The sequence below is a fragment of the Rhinolophus ferrumequinum genome, chromosome 7, assembly GCF_004115265.2.
Source record: "Rhinolophus ferrumequinum isolate MPI-CBG mRhiFer1 chromosome 7, mRhiFer1_v1.p, whole genome shotgun sequence".
NCBI lineage: Eukaryota > Metazoa > Chordata > Mammalia > Chiroptera > Rhinolophidae > Rhinolophus > Rhinolophus ferrumequinum.
Genome location: NC_046290.1, coordinates 76,471,894 through 76,494,791, shown reverse-complemented (window position 1 = coordinate 76,494,791; position 22,898 = coordinate 76,471,894). Strand labels below are relative to the sequence as shown.

General features: G+C 47.9%; 1 protein-coding gene across 3 annotated transcripts in view; it reads left to right on the top strand.

The window, feature by feature from the left end:
- The window catches only part of MCC (MCC regulator of WNT signaling pathway), a 383,535-nt gene extending 360,870 nt beyond the window's left edge, over positions 1-22,665 (top strand). For 2 of the 3 annotated variants that reach the window (XM_033110748.1, XM_033110747.1), the window contains exons 16-19: positions 3,073-3,279; positions 6,990-7,090; positions 17,339-17,461; positions 19,072-22,665. In XM_033110748.1, coding sequence (XP_032966639.1) covers positions 3,073-3,279; positions 6,990-7,090; positions 17,339-17,461; positions 19,072-19,252 — 612 coding nt within the window. In that variant the 3' untranslated portion in view covers positions 19,253-22,665. The remainder of the gene's footprint in view (positions 1-3,072; positions 3,280-6,989; positions 7,091-17,338; positions 17,462-19,071) is intronic. The other variant, XM_033110749.1, reaches the window with a different exon arrangement.
- Positions 22,666-22,898: the final 233 nt, after the last annotated feature.

Sequence of the window (22,898 nt, the reverse complement as noted above, 5' to 3'; positions counted from 1 at the left end):
AGGCCCACCTCTGGTTCTGCCCCCTTCATGGAGGGGAGAGGAGCCATCAGCAGCGGGCATCCCCAACACACTCAGGGTGACTTGCTCAGCACATCCCTGCCCCCAGTGGCAGCTCAAGGTTAAGCCCGGAAAGACTTTGGGCAGCGACAACAGAGGCAGGAATCACCCCTTTGTTTCCAGGCTGGCTATCTCAGTCCCACCCACTGAGCTCAGACTTGCCTTCTGCTCCCTGTGGGGAACCTCATGCACCGTTGGCTGATTTCTCATTGCCCATCAGCCAGGCATTGGGGCCAGCATCTCAGTGCGTTTTTCTTCCAATCAGGAGCCCTGTTTGTGGGCCTTTGCACCCGTGGCATGAGCTGTGAGGCTGCCCTTCCATTGTTTATTCCAAACGTGCCCTTCCTTTGGCCAGAGACTAAGGATTTCCTTTTTATATTCAGGCCAATATGTTGTACGATAAATTCACTGTTATTCAGGCCCAGAAAGACGTTTTCGGTGGAATAAAAGCACTAATATTCCCTTTGCTACTTGAAAATAAAATGTGTACACATCATAGAAATTTTCTCAAAGAGTAGGAGTTATAAAAAGCTGGGATAGAACCAGCCCATAATATCATAATCCAGGGGCAGCCATTGCTAGCGTTCTGGCTTGGTTTCCTGTTTCCCTTCCTGTGCGTGTTTTGTAGGATAAACATCAGACCTCTCCCTTCCCTGTGTGTCCCTAGCAGTGTGGTCAAGGATGCATGTTCACCCGTACCAAATCCATTAGCAGAAGATTACGTTGGATTTCACTCTTTTGTTCTAGCATACGACTGCTGAGAAACTCAAGTCTTTTTCTTTTCTTTTTCTTTTTTCTTGCACATTATCGTTAGTAAACACCTTTTCATTTCTATATGATTGACTTGGTTCCTTTTCAGATCCACTCTTCTTTTTTGAATATCATATCCTTTCATTATGACTCCTTTTCTCTCTGTTTTAAATATTTATCTTCTAATTTTTCACTTGTTATTTCTGGTTCTCATCAATCCTGATTCTGCCTCAACGTGATTCATTTCCATTTTCTTCTTGCATGTGTGTTGGGGGGAGAATGTTAGTACCAGCTCATCTTCAGGGCAGCTTGTGTCTTCCATGGGGGCTTGTGGGTCCTGGGTTGAACATGTCTCTACACAATGGTTCTGTGCTTCGTTAGATCTATTGGCACCCGTGGGTTTTAGAGGTTTAGGATGAGTTTTTCTCGTGTTCTTGGCTTAGGATTCCTGTTCCACATCACATGACACAAGTTTGTGGTTCAGCTTCCTCAAAAGACTTTTCTCTCTTTTCCCACCTCGAGCCTGAGTGATGACAAGTTTCTCTGCCCCATCTAGAAAAAGGAAGTCTCCTAGTCTCTTTCTGTAGGCAGGCTCACTTTGAGAGTCCTGGCTCATTGAGGTCTCAGTTCTGGCTCTGTCCCCTGCCCTTGCATAGGTTCTAAAAGCCCAGGTCCCAGGGTCGCCATACTGGTCTGAGCCTTTGCTGGCCAGCACGACCGACCCCTCCCCTTCCCCCAGGAGGCATTCCGTCTTCATTTCTGGCACCCATGGATTCATCTTTCCTTCTTTTAAGTTTGCATTTATATGTTTTTCTGGGTGTGACTCTACATTAGCTCAGTATGCAATGTTTCCAGAACCTTCATACTCCTGCTTCTAATGGCAAAAGATGAGAGGACTTCAGTGTATGGAAACACCTTTCAGTCTGGTTTTATATCTCATCTTTAGGAAAGGTTTGGCGTCGTCTGAGCAGTCACTGAGCACAATGCCTTGTCTATGTCTAGTGGCCCCCCCGCCCTGAGTGTTACAAGTCAGAGTGGGTGCCCTCTAGGTCCTTCCCCTCATTGAAGGATGAGCAGTCTTATCCAGGAGCGCACAGTAGGCCTGTGGCTCATTACCTCAGGTAAGGGGCACTTCGGGGGTGATCTTGGTGAATTAGTGACCTGGGTGAATTCCTCTCAAGGCAGTGACTCAGCACTATGAAGAATCCTCTTACGTAAGATCTGAGAGGCTGACCTGGTGGTCAGGTAGTGGTGGACTCACCCTCCAGCAGAGGTGAGGGTACAAGAGTCATGCACACGCTCACCGTGGAAGGGGGCGACGACAGCCTGGGCTCTGAGCCAGGCGACCTGGGTTGAAACCCTGGCTCCACAATTTACCCAGTACTTGGGCTTTCCTCTGCATACCTCAGCTTCCCATCCATAAATGGAGGTACTCATAATACCTACCTCAGGTTGGGAGGATTAAATGGGTCACTTTATGTACACATTTAAAACAGTGTTACATGTTCACTAAATGCTGCTGGTGATCATTGTTACCTGGCTCCTGGTCCTGCATGGCATTGTCCCATTTTGGAGTCACTACTTATTCTCCACAAAATACTCTTGAGTTCTCTAAGATACTTAGAGAAGTTACCTGATGAGTAGTCACCTGTGAAGGACTCTTGCTTCTATTGATTTCATTCAGGCCGCCTGCAGTAGATAGGAGCTGGGGGTGATACTGCTGCTGTAGGCGCTCCCCACCTGTCTGGCTCAGCTGCAGGGCACCAGGGGTGCCACTGGGGGTGATAAAATACGTAGATTGGGGCTATGGAAGATGGAAAAGGAAATGGGAATTGGAAAGGACCTCGTCAGACCCAGCCTTGTGTGGGTGACCCTCCTTTATGGCCACTCTGACTGATGAAGCTTAGCCTGTGCACACTGGTTCCCAGAACAATGAATTGTGCCCATGGGAGGGGCGGGGAGTGTTCCAGTTGTTAGACAGGTTCTCCTTACAGTGACCCACAGCCTGCTTGCCTGTATCTTCTACCCATTTTTCTGAGTACCAGTCCGTGGAGTGACACAGCGCATGGCTTTGTCCACCTGTCAGTCCTTCAAATGCGTGGCGACAGATGTCATGTCTCCTCCCCGTCCTCTCAGCCCCAGCTGCAAGGGGCTAACTCCCGCAGGTCCGTGGCTGTCGCCGCAGACGACCTCCCGGCTCACCTGCCTTCCCACGCCCCGCCCGCTCTCCCACGCTGGGCGCCTTACATGCTCTGTGCTCCGTAGGAGGAGATGGCCGAGCTGAAGGCCCAGCTCTACCTACTGGAGAAAGAGAAGAAGGCCCTGGAGCTGAAGCTGAGCACCCGGGAGGCCCAGGAGCAGGCCTACCTCGTGCACATTGAGCACCTGAAGTCGGAGGTGGAGGAGCACAAGGAGCAGCGCATGCGGTCCCTGGGCTCCACCAGCAGCAGTGGCAAGGACAAGCCCGGCAAGGTAGGGCGAAGGGCGGCGCTGCGGCGCCGGGATCCGGCCTCACTTCCTGCCCCTTCCCCCGCCACTCACCGCCCTGTGCCTCAGCTCCCTGATTTGTAGGAACTGTAAGCCATTCTAGATTATCTAAAAGAAGGTGACATTTGAATGCAAAGAAACCAAATCTGCCTTTTTTTTCTTTAATCTCATTTTATGTAACGGTGAAATCATTTTTACATATCGTAGTCTTATCGAGGGAGTGAGCTGTGCAGTTGTCCAATAATCTGATACTGGTCTCACCTCCTTTGTCTACTCCGTTTCACACAACAGCCATCATTTGTGGATCACTTCTGTACCAATCGCACATCACTCTGAGAAAAGGAAAATGAGGGTCAGAAGAAGTGAAGGGTCTCATTTCTCATCAAAGGCAGAAGAGGGATTTAACCCCAGTTTGGTGAACAGGCCATTCTCTTCTCATCTGTGTTGCCTCCTCCACTTCTGTTGGCATTTCTGCCACCAATGAGGTGGGAAGCAGGAAGCGGCCTGAGGCAGAGGAGGAGGAAGGCAGACTCTGGATAACACAGGGGGTGTCACACACAGTGGGCTGTTAGGTGATGTAGTCTTGCAAACTCACCATTTGCCCACTACACTAGTCCTTTTTTCTAGAACCCAAGTTTATTCCGTCATACTGTACCTCAGTTATACCAAATACTGTATTGGAGGGAAGAAAGCTCTGGACTCAAAAGAATTATATTCCTTGTCCCAGGGCACTGAAATTCTGTGTACTCTGTTTTTTGTTCCTAATAAACGCCAGCTTCTCCTGACTCCAGTTTGTTTCAGGCCCAGGCATTGCTGACCTGATGGTCTAATGCGCGGCTTCTCGCAGCCCGAATGCAGGGGTCTCTCCAGGAGAGTCGTGTCCCTGGGGGAAAAGCCACTTGCCAATGCCGTGTGGCAGTGAACCGTTACTCCCTAAAAAGCTAAGGCTCTGAAGCATGCTTCCCAAAGGGCCACAGCTACATTCTGCCCACTTCTCACCTACGAAGAAGCCAAGGGCGTCCATGGCCGTGGCACTGGCTGGGCCAGCTCTCCCGAGACCCCGGCTGCTTCTCATTCATCCATTCGTTTGATAAATGTGGTTGGGTCCTGGCAAGGTGTCCAGGAATTTACATTCCAGTGGGGGACACTGATGGGCGAACAGAGGATCATAACACAGTGACACAATGTCCCGAGAGCTAGGATCCATGCTAAGTGTGCTGGGAGGGGACAGGCAGGACCCAGGATCCCGCTTTGGAGATTTTGGACAGGTTTCCTGAACTGAGACTCAGGGGAGAGTGGGAGCTCGCCTGATGAAGAGGGCTGCAGGAGGGAAGAATGTCCACTGCAGGCCGATGGAACAGCCCGGAGGGAAGAGGAATTGATATATTGGCTGCAGAAGTCAGCCGGCTGTGCTCTCCCGAGGACAGCAAGGAATCAAACAGAGGCTTTGCCCCAGGGGATGATGTGACACAATTTGGGCTTTGGAGAGGTTACTGTGCACCGTGAAACCATCTGCCTGATGTTTGGGGAGCCTGGTCAGAGTGGGCAGTGCTGTTTCATATGGCAGGACCTGGGCTCAGGGAGATGGGTTTTCTGTTCCATGCCTACACTTTTAAAATCTTTGTATAGCCTTTTGAGTTTGTTAGCAGTCACTTGGGGGCAGAGACTGAGAGACAGAGCTCCAGTGTGTCTGTGTGTGCTCTTAGGGTGTGGTGGAAATGGATTTAGATTCTTGCCAGAAGGCCCATGAACTGAGCATTTCCCCCTGGTTCTTGGTTTTATTTTGACTGGGGGAAGCACCGTGTTTTGTGGAATGGCTTCAAAGTACAGAAATCTCTGACGGAAAAAGCCAGATGATTTTTTTAAAAAAGAAAAATTTCTTACATTAGAATAAGACGCTTTATGAGAGTACCTTGTGTTGTTCAGGTAATGAATTTAGAGTAAGCTGATTCTCTTTCAAATATTGGAACTATTTACTATTTCAATAAAATCTCCCTTCTGGGCTTCTCATTTGGTCTTATTTGTTGGTAGGTGAAGCAAACAGTCCAGAGCCAGAGTCGGCAAACTGTAGTCACATAGTCAGTATTTTAGGGTTTTCAGGTCATGCTCTGCTACAACTACTTAACTCGGCTGTTGTAGAATTGTACTGTGGAAGCAGAGACAATACAAATGGGTGTGCCTGTGTTCTGATAACACTTTATTTATGGACACTGAAATGTGAAATTCATATAATTTCCACACATCACAAAATTTTTATTCATGATTTTAAAACTAGAAAAACAATTCTTAGCCTGTGGGCCTAACACAGGCGGCAGGCCAGATTTGGGTCTAGCACATCCTCTCTTGCTCCATAGATAGGGTCGGTGTCCTGCTTGTTTTAAAACTTCCCTCCAGCCAACAAGCTCGGTCCCAGATCTTATCCAAGTCACGTTAGGTTTTTGCACTTCTTGTCTCTATGCAACAGGTACTACCAGGCGTGTTCAATGAGAGGCACAGGGTGAGACAAAGCTGTCCCTTCTTTAAGGAGTCTTAGGAAATGTTCACATCACACAGGAGTTGCATCACACAGAGAGAGTGTTGGCGTCTCCCAGAGTCCACAGACTGGTGGACGGGGGCTGGGTCTGCAGGACAGCGAGGTGGAGAGGAGAGCGGGAGGGAGAGCAGTGCGGAAGGGAGCACGGCAGAGGAAGGGTGTCCATCTGATGTGCTGCTGCCCGGAGCCCTGGGCGTGGTGGCCTTTCTGTAACAGTGGGCTAAGGGAGATACCGTGCCCTCCTGCCATCTGCACTTGTAGCACTGGATTCAGACTCCTGTGTAGCTCTCATCCCGTTGCGATATAGCTTTCTGTTTATGTTCTGTCTCCTGCAACAGATCACAAGCTTTTTATTCTTAAGCCTGGGGTGTAGTAGATCCTCAGTACGTGTCTGTTAAGCAAATTATATGATGAGCGTCACCTTCCCCGGCCACTTTACTATGCAGCGTGGCTGCTGCCCTCTATCTACAACGCTCAGATGTGTGATCCCTGCTTCATGACTTGTCTTAACTTGATTTGGGATTTTAAAGTTCTGGCCCTTTATTTCCTCACTGTAGAGTGAGAGGATTTGGTTTAGATGACGTCAGTGTTCCTGGCTAATGCTGAGACATGGGTGGGGGGGTGCACATCTGTTTTTCTCTTTCTGGCTTTTCCAGATGATTACGCTGAGCCCAGCAATGCTCCTAAGTGTAGAGAAGATTGGTTTTCTCCCCAGGAGAAGTGGGACGGGGCTTGAGGATTCTCTCGTGTTGTTTCCCAGCTGCCTTTTGTGAATTACGAGAGGCTCACACAGTGGTGAAGAGCAGAGACCTGGCTTTGATTCCCTGTTCCATCATGTCCTCGCTGGTGACTTGGGGCAGTGTGACTTCTCTGCGCCTTGGTTTTCTCCTTGGTAAAATGCAGATGATGATGGTATCTGCCTCAGAGGGTCTTCACAATGATTAAATGAGAGGAGGTGTGTGTGAGCGTTCAGACCGGCGCCTGGCTCCCAGGGAGCGCTCAGGGTCTCATCATCCCATCCCTGGCCAGCCTGCGGAGGTCACGGATACCTGGGGCAGGGCTGCAGTTGTTACCTCCCCGTGTTCTGCCACAGAGAGACATGCACGTATAAGGTCCTCAGGCTTGACTCCAGGTCTAACACAAATTTGTTTGCTGTCCTCAGGAGTGTGCTGACGCTGCCTCCCCAGCTCTGTCACTGGCTGAACTCAGGACGACGTGCAGCGACAGTGAGCTGGCTGCCGAGTTTGCCAGTGCCATCCGTCGGTAAGCACCCTCCCCATGAACCTGACAGCACTTAGTCCAGGAGTGACGGCTTTATTCTCAGTTCTTTTGGCTGCTCGGGTCAGCGCTTCCTGGATCGTTACAGGCCTGCGCCGGAAGGGGGACCTATAGCTGCATCCATTGTGGTGTTTGACGTACATGTTCAGTTTTTTATTTTGGTGAGGAACTCTATCAGCTCTTTAATGATGGGTCCTACTTTTGTCTAGGCCTTGGTGGCCAGACATGGAGAAGCCCTGTGGACACCAGGTCTTTCAGAAGTGGAGTGATGGGAGAGTATATAGGTGGTTATTTCACCTGCAGGTAGAAAATATCTCTTTCTTTGCTTTTTTTTTGTGTGTGTGTGTTGTTGCATCAGCTGGAACCTTCAGGACCATGTTAAATGGTGACAATTAAAGTAGACACCGTCACCTTGTTTCCACCTTCAGTAGGAATGCTTCCCTCGGTATCACCGGCTCTTTCCAATCAGAGGTCTCATGTAGCTATTCAGGTCTGGACATTTTTCCTCTAATTCCATGTTTCTTCCTCTCTATTCTTTCTCTCCTTCTGCAAGGAGAGACAGATGCTGATTCATCTGGATCTGTCTTCCATATCTAACTTGCTTTACTCTCCCCATCCTTTTGCACTCTGTCCTAGAGCAGCTCTGTCCACTAGACATGTAACGCAATCACATATGTAGTTTTAGATTTTCTTGTAGACAGATCAGAAAAGTCAAAAGAAATGGGTGCAATCCATGTTCATAACATATTTTATATACCCAGTGTACCCAAAACATGTTAACTTGTAATCAGTATTTTTAAAGGATATATTTGAGATGATGACTATTCTTTTTACGAAGTTTTCAAAATCTGGTACATATTTTACACTTACAGCGCATCTCAGATTCGCACGAGCCAGCATTTCTGGTGCTCAGTAGCTCGTGTGGCTGTGGCTGCCCTATCAGAGAGTGCAGTTCTGCAGGGGTTCTTCAGCTCAGTTTTCCAGCTCACTAATTTATCCTTCAGCTGTGTCCACTGCGGTGTTTGGCTTATGTGTTGAGATTTTTATTCTGGTGATGAAATGTATTGTTTCTTTAATGATAGGAAATCTTCTTGCTCTCTCTGAGGATATTTATACTACTCATTCTAAGATACATTTTTGTCTGCTGGATTAACGCTGTTTCCTCACCTGTAAATTCTTTTTAGATTTGAGTTGTGTGGCTCTTTCTTGGCTCACAATCTCACTTGGGCTTTCTGTTCTCCCGGCCAATGACAGAGCTCTAGGCTGCATATCGGACCCAAGTACCTGGTCCCCTCCTGGCCTGCTGGCCAGCACCTCTGACTGCAGCACCCCCGAGTCCCCTTCTTTGTTTTCTAGCACCTTCCTTCTGTATGCATTCAGAACTGTGGTTTTCTTTTTCAGGGAGAAAAAAACCTGCCTTTCCTTTTCTATGATTGCTCATGGTCCCTGGTACACAAAAATCAATCCTTGCTTTCTAACATGCTTGAGGATTTTTTAAAAAACACATTTCCCATCATTCCTGGGGATTTGGGGAAAGAGAGAAAGGCTACATGGAGTCTGCGCTCAGACGGCTCTCTTGATCCAGCCAGCAGCCAGGGCCATTAAGATTATAGTGTGACCTCCAGGCTGACAGTGGATGGAAGGGTGCCAGTGGGAGCTTCACTGCCTTCCTGACTTACTCACTGTCACTTTTTATCTTTCCTTCCAAGTTGTAATAGCTCTGTTTTTACATTGCCAGTGCCTCTGGCCATGTGGTTACATTGTAATTGCTGGGCTTAAGGTAAAAAGAGAGAAGCATCACAGAAAAATGCCCTCCAGAATCCTGGTGACGTGAGCACTAGAGTATGGGATGTACATCCACTCCCTGCTTCCTACTGGAAGCCGTTTGGATGTTGTGTCTATAAGCGAAGCCCGTAAATTTTTCAAATTCCCCAAACCTCAGAGGCCTTTCCTGGCACAAGTAGGATGCAGGTTCTGCTGACTCAACACAGAGAGATTTCATTTGTTCTGTCAGTCACCATGGATTTCCAATAACCAACCTTAAGTTGGTTAGCATGGATTTCTAATCAAGACCCAGATATATGGAGCCAGGAAAGAACCCACAGGGCTATAAGAGAAAGGACAATAACACAATTATATTGTAAATATAGCTTAGAAACTGGAATAATCATTTCATGAGGGCATATAATGCAGACACCTGAGGACTTAGGTTTGGGATGGTTTTATTTTCAGAAATGAAGTAGAAACTAACACCTTCTTGCCCACCTTCTTTGACGGTATTAAATCACCACCAAGCTAGTGGTCAAAGTCAGTTGAGGGAATCTTCTCAGCATTTTCAGAAATATTTCTCCCTTAAAAAAGGAATCTGTGTGCCCGGCATCCTGATTCAAGGCAGCAGGGCAGAGAGCGGAGGGGAAGAGGCTAAGCAGTGGTCTTTTCTTGAGGAGAAGCAGCCACCTCTAAGGAAGGTGGCTTGTGACATTCCAGTCACTGGTTCTGGGTTCCTGCCCCCAACCTGGTCTTCCTCTGAACTCACCAGGCTTCAGCTTTGGTCGGGCCCTTGCCACCCCACCCTGCTTTCTCACTGTGTCTTCTCCCAACCTTTTTTTTGGAGGGGGGCCGGGGGGACAAAACCAGGACTCCATGCAATCATGCATTTCCTACGTATCTCCTGTCTGGTCTGATTCCAATCCCTCCACTGATGTGAACACTTACTGTGGTCTACTGGCTCCGGCGTTACCATCAAACCCCAGCTGGAAGACCAGGCCTCCAGTCTCGCACATAAGGGCTTTTCTTATCAGGGTACCTTGTTTCTGCTGCTGTTCACACAGGCTGCATGCCGCAAAACCCTTCTCCATCTCAGATCCTTCTCTTGCTCTTGGTCCTCGCAAAATGTAACTGAAAGATCTTCACACCAAAGAAGTGAACTATAACTGGACAGTGAAGGAAAGGGAATTCTCAGAAAGGACTCTTCTTTGTACTTGCGTGGTTTTGTGCAGCCTGCCTGCCCTGGGGCCCTGAGGACAGCTGAGAGGAGCAGACTGTTTCATCTCCATCCTAGTCTTGGGAGGCAGAGCAGAACAGGTGGTGGTCTCCATGTGAGGGGGCGGGGGTGGGACTGGTACAGCAAGGCTGAGTGGTTTCCCAAGGTCACACCGTGACAGATCGCACGTCTCCACCTTCTCTGCTGGACCCTGTGTGCTGGGGGAGTTTGCTTACAGATGAGTGTGAGCTGAGCCCACTCTTGTGGGTTCACCCGCAGACTATATATCCTGGGGACTGTCGTGTGCGTGGTCTGGGCACCTGGGAGCGTCTGTGCTCCTGGTACATTACTGCGCATCTGTCCGCCAAATGCTGGGGATGGAGCAGACGCCTCAGCCACACACACTCCAGGTTGTATTGGTTAAAAGGTAAGGATGCTGTGCTCCTCGGTGCCTGGGGACAGGGCATAGTCAGGAAAAGGGCTTGTGACGTGGTGAGATGAAGCATGTGGTGCCCCAGATTGTTCCACATCCACTGTCCCTGGGCCCCCAAGAAGGGCAGGACGCCACTCAGTGGGAGATCAGGCCTGCTCCAGCTCCCACACAGCCAGCAGCAGAGGTCAGCCCTGCTTCTGCAGGAGGCTGTACTCTGAGTCACTGGTCCAGCGGGGGCTCCGCGAGGCCTCAGGGACCTGGGATCTGGCCCGTGTGCCTGCCTGTGTGCCAGACAGTCCTGTGAAGGGCGAAGTAAAGGCAGTGGACAAGGCATAGTAGCCCCTCTGTTCAGGGACAGGATGTGCTTTACTCATCAAGCAGAGGAGAAGCGTGTGGACTTCCTTTTATCTCAAATGAGCGACAAGCCACCGCTGCATGGAGAGGGCTGTATTCTCTGGGGATACCTCTTCTTAGCTCCCCAGGCCTGTGCTCTGCGCCAGGTCTTATCTCCTGCCCTTTGTGGGTCACCGAATCCTGCAGTGAGATGGGAGGTCCATGGGTGGGGCATGGCTCTGCAGGGGGGTCCCTGGGGGGAGTCCCTCCTCTACAGGTTATCAGCACATGTCTCTTAACTGTGCCTCCAGTTCCTCATTCATAACATTAGAAGAATAATAGTACTGCTCTTAAGGGTTGTTGAGAATTAAATCACATTATCCTTGGTTAGCACTTACGGACAGCTGTTACCCACCACCTGGGTTTTCTAAGTCATAAGTAGTTATGGATTGTGCTGTTTACCCTGAAGGCAATACATAGGGTGATGTGATCGTCACTGTGGAGATTTATTTTTAAATTAAATACAGATTGCAGTGAATGTGGAGGAAATGACAAAGTGCTATGATGTCCTGACTGTGGGCCATTTGTTTAGATGGGTGGGCTTCTCTGAGGAGGTGACATTTGAGCCGAGGAGGAAAGTAGCTGTGCAGAGGAAGTACATCCCAAGCAGAGGGAACCGACTGCACAAGGTGGTGTGCTGTGGGGAAGAGCGTGGTGTGTGCTAAGAATGGGGAGGCAGGGGAGGCGGGGGTCAGGTCAAGTAGCGTTCTGCAGGTCAAAGTAAGACCACAGAATGGATTCCAAGTGCAGGTGGAAGGCACCACAGGAAAGTAATGTGATCTAATTTGTCATATTGAAAAGGGCTTCTGGCTGCTCTGTGAAAACCAGACTAGAAGGGTGCAAAGGTACAACAGCGAAATCACTAGGGGCTCTGGGGTTGTCCAGGTGAGAACCGGTGGCCCTGGAGGGTGCTGGCAGAAATGGCGAGAAGACAAGATTTGGAAGATGGGCTTTGCTATTGACTGGATGTGGAGGATGACGGGCAGGGAGGAGTGATGGCTGACTCGAGACTGGTGTCAGCAACCAGGCAAATGGCATTGCCATGCTGACGGGAGGAAGGGTGCATTTGGGAAGTCACCTCAGAAGTTCTGCTTTGGTCGTGGTAAATTGAAGATGCCTCTTCAGTAGAGATGTCAAGTAGACAAGTCCAGGGATCAGAGAAAAGGCCTGGAGCTAAAGATTTGGAAGATTTTAGCAGGTTTTAGGCAAATACATAGAATGGAGGGAATCGAGTAAAGAAAGGGCAGGCTCTAGAATATGGTACAAGGCCGAGTCCTAAGCGCTCTGAGCACTGAGGGTTGGAGCAGAGAGCAGGGAGTCTGCAGGTGACTCAGGATGGCTGGTGAGAAGGGTGAAATCCAGGCACCCTGAGGAAAAACGTCCGCGAGGAAGAGAAGGTGCTGACAGGAAGAGCAGGGCAGTGGGCCCTTTGGATGTGGCACCGAGATCATTGGTGAACTTTCAGGGCGCAGTTTCAGGGGAGACAGAAGCCTGTTTGGGGTTACCAAGTCAAAGGAAGGTGAGGGAGAGGAACTGCATATGGAGACGCTACTCTCAGACTAATTCCGTGTAATGAGCAATTGCTATGAGATTCTAGGCCTTGTGGCTGTGACTCCCTGCGGTCTGGTCTGATTACAGCTTCTCTGAGAGGGTCCTGGTGGCTGCAAAGCCACTCACTGCCTCATCAGGACCAGCTCTCGCCCTGTTGACTCCCCCAGCTCATTTGGACTTTGTGATTGAAGGACTGCTGCTGGCCTTTTTAGTTCAGGGAGGGTGCAACCTCCTCCCTGATTGCTGGCAGAGCCCTGCTTCCAGGCCCACTGACTGGTACCCCCACACACACACCCCGCAGTAGCTCTGTCTCCTGCCCAGCTCACTGGCAAGCCACCTGCTTTTCCTACAAACTCCTACCTACAAACTCCCACCAACAGACTGCTTCTCGGATCCCTTGTGTATGTACAGACCATTGCCTGAAATTATGCGTCAGTTAAAAAGAAAAAAAAGCACCTCCCTGGCTCTGTGGTTAGAGTAAGATTCTTAGGACTTTTTGTGACCAGAAATAACCTCCATTTTTGGTGGAGCGGGAAGACTTGTAGCTGAAATCCATGTGTGTGTGGATGATTTGGATTTTCATCCTAATAGTGTAATTCAGTATTGTCTTTTTACTTGATGATACAGGTGTATATCTTCATTAAAAAAAAAAAGAAAAAAAAGAACAAGAAAGGAAGGAAGGGCTTATACAGTTTTGGGCATCCCAGAAAAGTGTATGAATGCGTTGCTCTTGAAGGGGCAAATGGGACAGAGACTCTGATTTTCTCCCCACAAATGGGACTCATCTGTGTGGAGTCCGTGAAAGTACTCATTTTAGCCTTGTTATTCACCTAGGCAGACTAGACATTCTTACTCAGCTGAAGGCCAAATTTGAATGAGAAACTAGAAGGAACAGGACATGAATGGTTGCGGTTCCAAAGTGACTTGGATTAGGAGGCTTGCAGTTCTTCCCCAAGTCGTCCTGAGAATCTGAGGAAGGTCGTAGACTGCAGGAAAGGATGCCTGGGCATGTAATCGTGCACCCAGAGTCCCAAGACCATCTAAAGCTCATTGGCAGACCCGCAAGAAGAGCCCTTCCACCTTACCAGAGTGTCTCAAATTTGCCTGATAATGCGAATCATCTAGCATACTTCTTAAAATGCAATTCCTAGACCTCAACCCAAACCTGCTGACCTGGAGCCCAGGGCAACACCTAGTGCTGCTACTGTAAGCACGTGCTCTTAGCAGCACTGTCCTCTAGTAATATCAGACGAGTCACAAATCAAAGCCACATGTGTAATTTTAAGTTTCCTAGTAGCCACATTTACAACTGTAAAAAGAAAAGGTGAAATTAACTTCAATCACATCTTTAACCCAATATACCCCAAATATTATCATTTCAACATGTAATCAATATTTTTTCAATTATTGAGATAGTTCCCATTCTATGGTTCATATTGAGTTTTCAGATCCTAGTATTTATACTTACAGCACATCTCAAATCAGACCAGCCACATTTCAAATGCTCAGATGGCCACCCCCACCCCCCCCCCCCGTGTCTGCTGTAGAGGGGGCGTGGGTCTCGAGTCATTACTTCTCAGGGGTTCAGTGTTTGTTTCAGTCCAAGTCCACGTCGCTCAAATGAAAACAGGTAAGGTAACCCCCATTCTAGGGTTAAGTTTGAGGTTTGGCCTAATTTTTTTTTTTTTTAAAGATTTTATTGGGGAACAGTGTGTACTTCAGGACTTTTCCAAGTCAAGTTGTTGTCCTTTCAATCTTAGTTGTGGAGGGTGCAGTTCAGCTCCAGGTCCAGTTGCCATTTTCTAGTTGCAGGGGGCACAGCCCACCATCCCTTGCGGGAGTCGAACCGGCAACCTTGTGGTTGAGAGGACGCGCTCCAACCAACTGAGCCATCCGGGAGCTCAGCGGCAGCTCAGCTCAAGGTGCCGTGTTCAATCTTAGTTGCAGGAGGCGGAGCCCACCGTTCCTTGCGGGACTCAAGGAATTGAACCAATTGGCCTAATTTTAAATAACAGCATCCTAGTGCTGTCCTAAGTTTGTATGAGTTCACTGCCATTGCCCTGAGGCCTAGGGAGTTCTTGGGGGGCAGTTCTCAGCTCCTGGCAGTGGCTCCGGCTCACCATCCCCATCAAATCCCTCCTCCATCCCTAGCTTGGGGTGGGCAGGGTCTGTGAGGGCTTCCCCTGCCTTGGGGGGTTCTGTCTTGCATTAGAGCCGCCAGGACTGGGAAGTTGGCTTTGGTCCTTCAGGGGCTGGGGTACTGAGTAAGGAAGCCTGTTGTTTTATGGGTAGGCTGGGATTTCCATACTGCCCCCACATCCCCCCACCCCCGCCCCTTCTGCAGGCTGGGGCAGGGAGGGGGATGTAATAGAGAATAATGAGACTGCTCTGGGCAGTGTTTTGTTGTGAATTTATTGAGTTCGTGGTGACATTTTAAATTCTCTTCACAATTTTTTCCCCTTTGCACTACTAATCAACTTTACAATGAAAGATAAAAGCAGCAAAACAGTAACAAAATGCAGGACAAATAACCCTTCTCTATTCTTTCTAGCCAGAGGGAAGGGGAAAAAAATCTTTCATGCTCTCCTAACCTTCCTCAGCTGACAGTGGGCTGCCTGGAAAGCTGAGAGGATGGCTTAGGGAGGGAGCGTCCTCCCTGGCCAGTGTTCTTACTTCTGGTAGGAAATGGTGCCACTCTCAGATTCCTGTAGGAAATGCAACCAAATTTCCTGGTGGCTGCTAGGGCCCTGGAGAAACCGCCATTCCTCAGCAAGGGGGAGACCCTTGCTGGAAGGCTCTACGGTGTGTCCTTAGGGTGGGAGGGACGGACCATTCCCTGAAGAATGTTGAATCTTAGAGGACTTCCGGGCTGGTTGTTCTGCTTCACTTAGAGATCTCTCCCCCTCCATCCTCACTTCCAAAAGCAGGCCTGGATTTTTGTGTTGAAGCTCCTTTATTACTCAGTTTGGAAAGCCTGACTTGCACTTATAGTATATAATAGTTGGAGGCGAAAATGTAAAAGATTAGATATTTGAGAAGCAGGGAAGGGAGAACAGGACCGAACCATCCATCCCGAGAGTCCTCCACCCCAAGGCCAGCCTCCCACGCCCTTCCTGCAGGTAGCACAGTACTGAGACGTGATCTCACATACCGCATTTCCCCGAAAATAAGACCTAGCTGGACCATCAACTCTAATACGTCTGTCTTTTGGAGCAAAAATTAATATAACACCCTTATAGTAAAATAAGACCGGGTATAATATAACACCGGGTCTTATATTAATTTTTGCTCCAAAAGACACATTAGAGCTGATGGTCTGGCTAAGTCTATTTTCGGGGAAAACACGGTATTTTACAAAAGCAGTTATAAAACTTCCAAGCAATGCAAAAGTGAGTCAAGTAGAAAATGAAAGCCTTCCGTCATCCCCCTTCTGTGAGTGGTGCTGAGCCTTCTGGTCTGTTGTTGAGCTTTTCAGTTGTTTGTGCAAAAATGGCATCCAATAGAACTCACCCTTTTCACTTGCCAGTGTCACGTACCCTCCATACCAGTGCATTTCTATCTGCATTTTTTTTTTTTAAGTTGCAGAGTAGTACAGATACACCTTACTCAGTCCCATGGTTGTTTCCCACTCTTACTTAGTTGCTGTAACCAATGTGCAAATGAATGAATGCAACTGTAGCTCATGTATCGTTAGGCACCTACACTCCTATTTCTGTAAGAACAATTCCTAGAAATCAAGTTGCTTTGTCAAGGGATGAGCTCATTTTTTATTTTGCTAGGCACTGCCAACCTGTTTACCAAAACCATCGGGCTAATTTACATTCCTCACACACTCACCGTTCTTTCTAGAGAATTTCTTCCATAAACCCTGGTTTCTCAGTGCGCTCCAAGTACCTTCAGTGTGTTGTTCTGAAGCTGTTTTAACAACCGTTGTCCCTGAGAAGCTGTCACCCAGGCATGGCGCTCAGCACTGGGGAACCCAACCAAGTAAGGTCCTTGCCACCCTAGAGCCTCCACGCCAGTGGGGGAGCCTGCTGAGTTCTGGGGGAGCCTGCTGAGTTCAGATACATAACCTGTCACAGCCGACTGTGCTGAGTGTGACGCACGTGATACCATGCAGTGACACTGCACGTCATAGGGGTGCCTCGGGGGCAGGCTGATCATTGCTTCCCTGTCCATTGCTCGTGCTCCGTGGGAATCGGAGGGAGGCAACAAGCAGAATGGACACTAGATACCTCCCGTAACAGACTCCCAGGCCTGTCAGCGTGGGTTACGGTAGTGACCATGGGGTGGGGGAGTCAGTCACATGAAAGTGCAGCTATCATGTAAGAACTTTAAGGGGAACAAGTTATTGAGAATATCAATTCTACCCCTCTACCACTAGCACCCTTTTGTCTGTCTTTTTACAGGGTAGGATCACGTTAATTTCAACAAGTAGAGACTTGTCCAAAGTAGGCTGCCCAGAGCAGAGGTTTCTGTTCTGGAATCCAGAGTGGTTCAGAGGTTAGGACACTTGGAAGAGGATATGGAGACCGAGGCAGGACCATCTGGCATGCCCACAGCACAAAGGAACTTCTGTTAGGTTCCCCATCTGGAAGACCAGAAACTACTTCCTGTCTCGTTCCTTTGTGACACATCTAAAGGCCTTATCATTAAAGGAAGCAGGAGCAATTGACTTTCAAGAATGCTGTTCTGTGTTCTGGCGCCACTGAGGGCAAAGGGAGCTCTGGTGCCTTTTAGTACCTTCCTTTTCGTTCCCCTGCCTTTTGACTTGGCCAGCTAAACGTTCCTCCATTCTGCCAACATTTACAGGGTAGTAGCCACCTCCACCATCAGCTCAATTTACTCATAGTATTCTTTGTCTCTTTGATAGAGAAAAGAAGTTAAAGGCCAGAGTTCAAGAGTTGGTGAACGCCTTGGAAAGACTCACCAAGAGCAGTGAAATCCGACACCAGCAATCAGCGGAGTTCGTTAACGACCTAAAGCGAGCCAACAGGTAAAATCCTCGTTTTTTTGTAGATTCCCCACGGCTGTCTGGACTGTACACCTGGAGGACCTTTCCGTAATTGCTGCGGACTAACTCGAGAATGGCGAGTTCTCACCTGCGCCTTCCCCTGGCCCTGCAGCCTGGTCTTCCCAATGGCAGTTTCCCAGTGTTCCCTAGAAACCTAAGTAAGAACTGCATGGGAGACAAGTCCGTGGGCCAAATGTGTTTGGGAAATGTGGCATACTGTGTGTGGTCTGTCCCCTTACCCTGTTTCCCTGAAAATAAGACCAAGCCGGACAATCAGCTCTAATGTGTGTTTTGGAGCAAAAATTAATATAAGCCCCGGTCTTATTTTACTGTAAGTTTTGCTCCAAAAGATGCATTAGAGCTGATGGTCCAGGTGTCTTATTTTCGGGGACACATGGTAATAGTTCATATAGTAAAGGTTCTGAAGTCATACAATTTTTAAAATCTATTTAGTTGTATTTAAGCTAACGTTTCCCAAACAAACTGGCTCCAGAACCTTTTATTTGAGCAACATTTAATATCCTGTGAAACACTTCAGAAGCACTGCTCTAAGACAGCAGGCACAAACTTTTAGGGCTCAGGACCACTATATTCTCATCAAAAACTGACCTCAAAGAGCTTTGTTCTTATAAATCGTCAATTGACACTTCATTTTGGAAACTAAAAGATGCAATTTTTAAAGTTATTCATTTATTTAAAAAACAATAAATTCATTACATGAAATACACATGCATTTATTTAAAAATAACATTTTACAAAAAAAAAATAGTAATAGCACTGTTACTAGCACTATTACTATTTTACAAGTCTCTAACGTCTGGTTTAATAGAAGACAGCCAGATTCTCACATCTGCTCTTACAGCCAATATAGTTTTGAAATGTTAACGAAAAAACCCAGCTTTACAGATTATAGGTAGAAAATACAGGACACCTCACAGACCTCCCCTGCGAGGGCTTTGAGAATCCCCAGGGGGTCAGTCCTAGGCCACTTTGAGAACCTGACTGATTTGGGGTGCTGCTTTGGACCAGAGAGGGTTTCAGGACTTACCTAGCCCTGGGCTCACCCCCGCCCAGTTGAGGCCTATACTCTTGTGTTCTGTGGGCAGCATTAGCTTATAAAATGGCCTGTGTGCACTGAACCTCACCAGCCCGAAGCATAAAGGGAAGTCGTGGGAAGCTCTCTGTCTCAATCCCGGGTGGTCACTGAGACCTCAGGGCTTGAGGAATTCTCTCCTGCAACTTACACTTGACCAACTGTTGCAGGCAGCTGTGGGACAGACAGACACTATTTGTATTTAAATGACAGATTTCTGGGATTCAGTTATCTTTTCTGCTTATCCGTTTTGGATGTGACTAGTTTAGACTGTTGGTATAAACCCCTCGTAAGCAGTCTGGCTGAATTCATCATGGTTAAGCCACTACGTGAATGGTCGTAAGTGTGGAAATACTAACCGCTAGATTTTACGTTCCCACTGAGGAGGCTGAGCGACCTGTTTCTGCAGCGCGGTGCTTCCTGAACCGGTTACCAGGGCGTGTGCGTCTCAGTGCTACTTAGGGTGACTGAACTCGCATCTCCCCCTCTTCCCACCCAGCAACCTAGTGGCTGCCTATGAGAAAGCAAAGAAGAAACATCAGAACAAACTGAAGAAGCTGGAGTCTCAGATGATGGCCATGGTGGAGAGACACGAGACCCAGGTGCGGATGCTCAAGCAGAGAATAGCGCTGCTGGAGGAGGAGAACTCAAGGCCACACACTAATGAGACGTCACTTTAAGTGGCACTTGGCCACCCAAGTTCTGCCTGAGTGGTAGCAGCGGAAGCAGGTGACGGAGGAGAGGAGGGCCCAGGGACCGAGTACCTGCTGGGAGGCTGAGACACGGGAAGGGCAGGTAGGTCAGCACTTGGACCGTGGAATGCCCTGGACTCAGCCCCGGGTGTGGCCCTGGGACACGGTGCAGACTGGATCCAGGGGAGCCTGTTCCTCCCGGACCCCCGACAGCATGTACATACCTGCCCTGTGCACCATGCTCAGCAGGCCCCGCTTTGGCTTTCAGCACTGGCTTTGTCTGTTCTGGAGGTTGTGCCTCAGTCGTGTCACAGCATTGGTTTTGTAAGACTTTTCCATTTTCTTCTGTTTAGTAGATAGTTACCTTATCTCCGGCATCCCGTTTCTCTTCTTTCCTTCTTCAGGGGAAAACTGACACACACAGGTGTGTATGTTTGCATCTAGATTTGCCTATTGCAACCAGGCTTTGGTTTTCAAGTCCCACGTATCAACGCTAAGATACAGATTTACAGACTGTCGCTCGGAGATGCTCGGGGAGGCAGATGACAGGATGGTGTACGCAGGTCTGCTTCCCAGCAGAGCCCCCCAGCGCTGCACCTGAGCAGTTGTGTCCGGGAATGACACTTCCTGCAGCTCTATGTGGAGGCAGGCCCGGGAAGGGAGCCCTTTTGGCTGGGCGTCCCCGAGGCTGAGCGCTGAGCGCATCCTGCTCGTTGTTCAAGAGCAGAGGGGCATCATTAGCACCTCCCCCCGCCCAGGACTAGTAATTGCTGTTCTGCAGGAATCCAAACTTATCCAGAGTCCAGATGGAGCTCTGGACCTGCCTCTATTTCTCTAAGGGCAAGAGGCAAGACACTGAGGAGGTGTGTTGTAGGCCGACCCCACCTCTGAGAGACTGCTGCTGAACCACCTGTTCAAGACTTTGCTCCTGCTGTCAGGAGGGACAGGGGGTGAGGGGATGGTCATTGAGGCCTCCTTTTATCCCCCAGAAGACAGCTGGGGATGGTTCGCATATGGTGCTTTAACAGGTTAAAGGTCAAGCAAAATACTGGCAGGGCGGGGCAGGACCAGAGTACCTGAATTCTTTCAGGAAGAGCTTCCATCTTCAATTCGCTATTCCTTTCCTCATGTAGCCGTCACTGTTTCACCCTTTCCCTTCCTTTCTTCTGTTGATGCCCTCCACTGACACAGTTTAAAAGGACCGCTTACCATTTATTCTGTAGCACCTGAAGATCTTATGAGAAATATGTCCCAATGCCACTGTTCACAAAGTTTTGCTTATGACCAGGTCACTGCATTGGGGTCCCCATGTCCACAAGCTCAAGGTCTGTCCAGAAATCATGATGTAACTTCCTCAGCTTCTGCACAGTGAGGAAAGACACTCAAGCCAGCACGTTGGAGGACAGAGCAGTTTTATCCCTAAAGCAATCAACTTTCTCAGGTAGGCAGTGAGGCTGTCCCGTCTTCAAAAAAAGGGGCAACTGGCATCAATGTGGAAGGACCAGCTTTTCGGTGCTTCGGAAGCTGTCATTTAGTCAGAGTTGATTCTTGTGATTTGTTTTTAAAAAACAGTTTTTACTCTTTGGGTAAAATTTCATTTTGTGACAAGGAAAATGTTTTGACTGAAAACTATGTGCAAAAAAACAGTTTAACATACAAAAATCAGCTTCCCCACCTTTCCCAGCTCGCCTAGGGAAATGTCCTCCCCTAAGCAAACTGGGACGGGCAAGGTAGGAAACCATTGATGGCTTTTTCTTTTGTGGCTGACCAGGCATCCGAACAGTTTTGATTTTCACCAACACTGACAAATGGAGCTCACATGAATACCATCCTGTGTGCTGACCTCTGTCTGCCATTCCTGTTCCAAGTTACAACAGAGCCCCGGCTTTAGGGTCGTGTCATCCCTCCAGACCCAGGTCTCAGCTGGTCCATTAAGGGCCCCACCCTGCACCGCTGACACCGAGCCTCATTATGAGTTTATACTCTAACGTAATACTTTTTCAGTATATGGTGATCGGATGAAAACTACTTCCCCAGTAAAACTGTTACTTCTATAAATGTGTAGAATAAAAAAGCTATGAAATAGTTGATTTCCTTTCCTTGTATTTTTCAAATACTCCCTGACACACAATCCTTGTTGAAGGTGAACCGACAGGCACTTGGTTATGCTAATTCTGGGGCTTACTAAAGCAGCATTGATTATTAAATGATGGCAGGTGCCTGGATCATTTTCCTTTTTCATAACCTGAATTTTCTTTCTAAATAGGAGCTGGTTTATATTCACATTTCCATCAGGAATAAACAGTGATCTTAATTCTAACGTGTATGAAATTAAAAACCTTCAGATGTTCATATTTTTAATTCTGTTTCCTCAGTGGTTACTTACCCCTTTCAGACAGTGACCTTCTCTGGTCAGAGCTCAGTCTCTGGCTCTTAGAGACCTGCCTGTAGCTGGTATGCCATCAATGTGTGGGCCCCCAGCTGGATCTGATGTTCTGCCAACCCCCAAGTGAGCCAGCAACCAAACTGCCATGGACTTGTAGGTGGTAAGGTTCCTCTTTGAGATTTTCACCAAAAATTATTGCTCGTGCCCTCCTTCCTTTCTGTTCTAGTCCCAGAAGTACACTAGATGTTGCATCTTTGCCAAGACAGGTAATTAACTCTTTCATACTCACTCTCATCTGCTGGCGTGTCAAGTTTTTGAAGTTAATATCTCTGCTGGTTGAAACTAGAATGTTAGGTTAATAAGAAATTAAGTGCCAGTTAAACATAATTGTTTAATTCTCCTTTGAGATGCATGCACTTCTTAATTTTCCTCTGAGTCTGTGGCCATACTTTACAGGGACGTCAGAGAACTAAACCCTTGACCTTCTATTACCCCAGAAAGGCAGTCCAAGTTAGAGCCGAGAAGGCTTTTTCTTAAAAATGGTTAGGATGAGGCTAGTAAGGCCTTTACTACCCTAAGAAAAACTTGAAATTATTGGCAAGTCTCCTAGTTCCTAGCTGCGTAGAGATTACATTTCAAATGAAAAAGTGCCCTAGGGTTAGCTGATCTGGGCTGGACGGCCTGTCACTGGCATGTGAGAAAAACCTTGCCTGTTCCCTCTAAAGCCCACAAAAATTATCCTGCAATTAATTCAACTGTCTTAAACCAAACCTCTCAATAGTTTAGGGAATCATGCTTGTTTTAAGTGACGTGATAAGAAAGACATCAAGACTACAGAAAACAAAATTTTGAGTAACTTCCGAAAGTCGTAAGACTCCAAAGCTTTAAATCATTTGCAAATGCATTCATTAACTGGGAGTATATCTCATCCATGAAACTACTTAAAGTGAAAATTTCATTGTGTTCACTAAGTTTACACCTATTTCTAGATACAGCAAACAATGCTACACCTATTTCTAGATACAGCAAACAATGCTATATCATTAGAAAGTTTTTAGAGGCCAAAAGGGGAGCGAGTTATCTGATGATTGAAATTTTTGCATTTAATTAGGGTATAGTCACAGGATTGCCAAGGTTTTTTGGGGGGGTAGGGGGGCATAAGTAACAGTTTTATTTTTCCTGCAGTAGATGACACTTAAAAAAAAAAAAAACAGTGATTATTTTTCTATTTATCCAGTGGAATGGCCT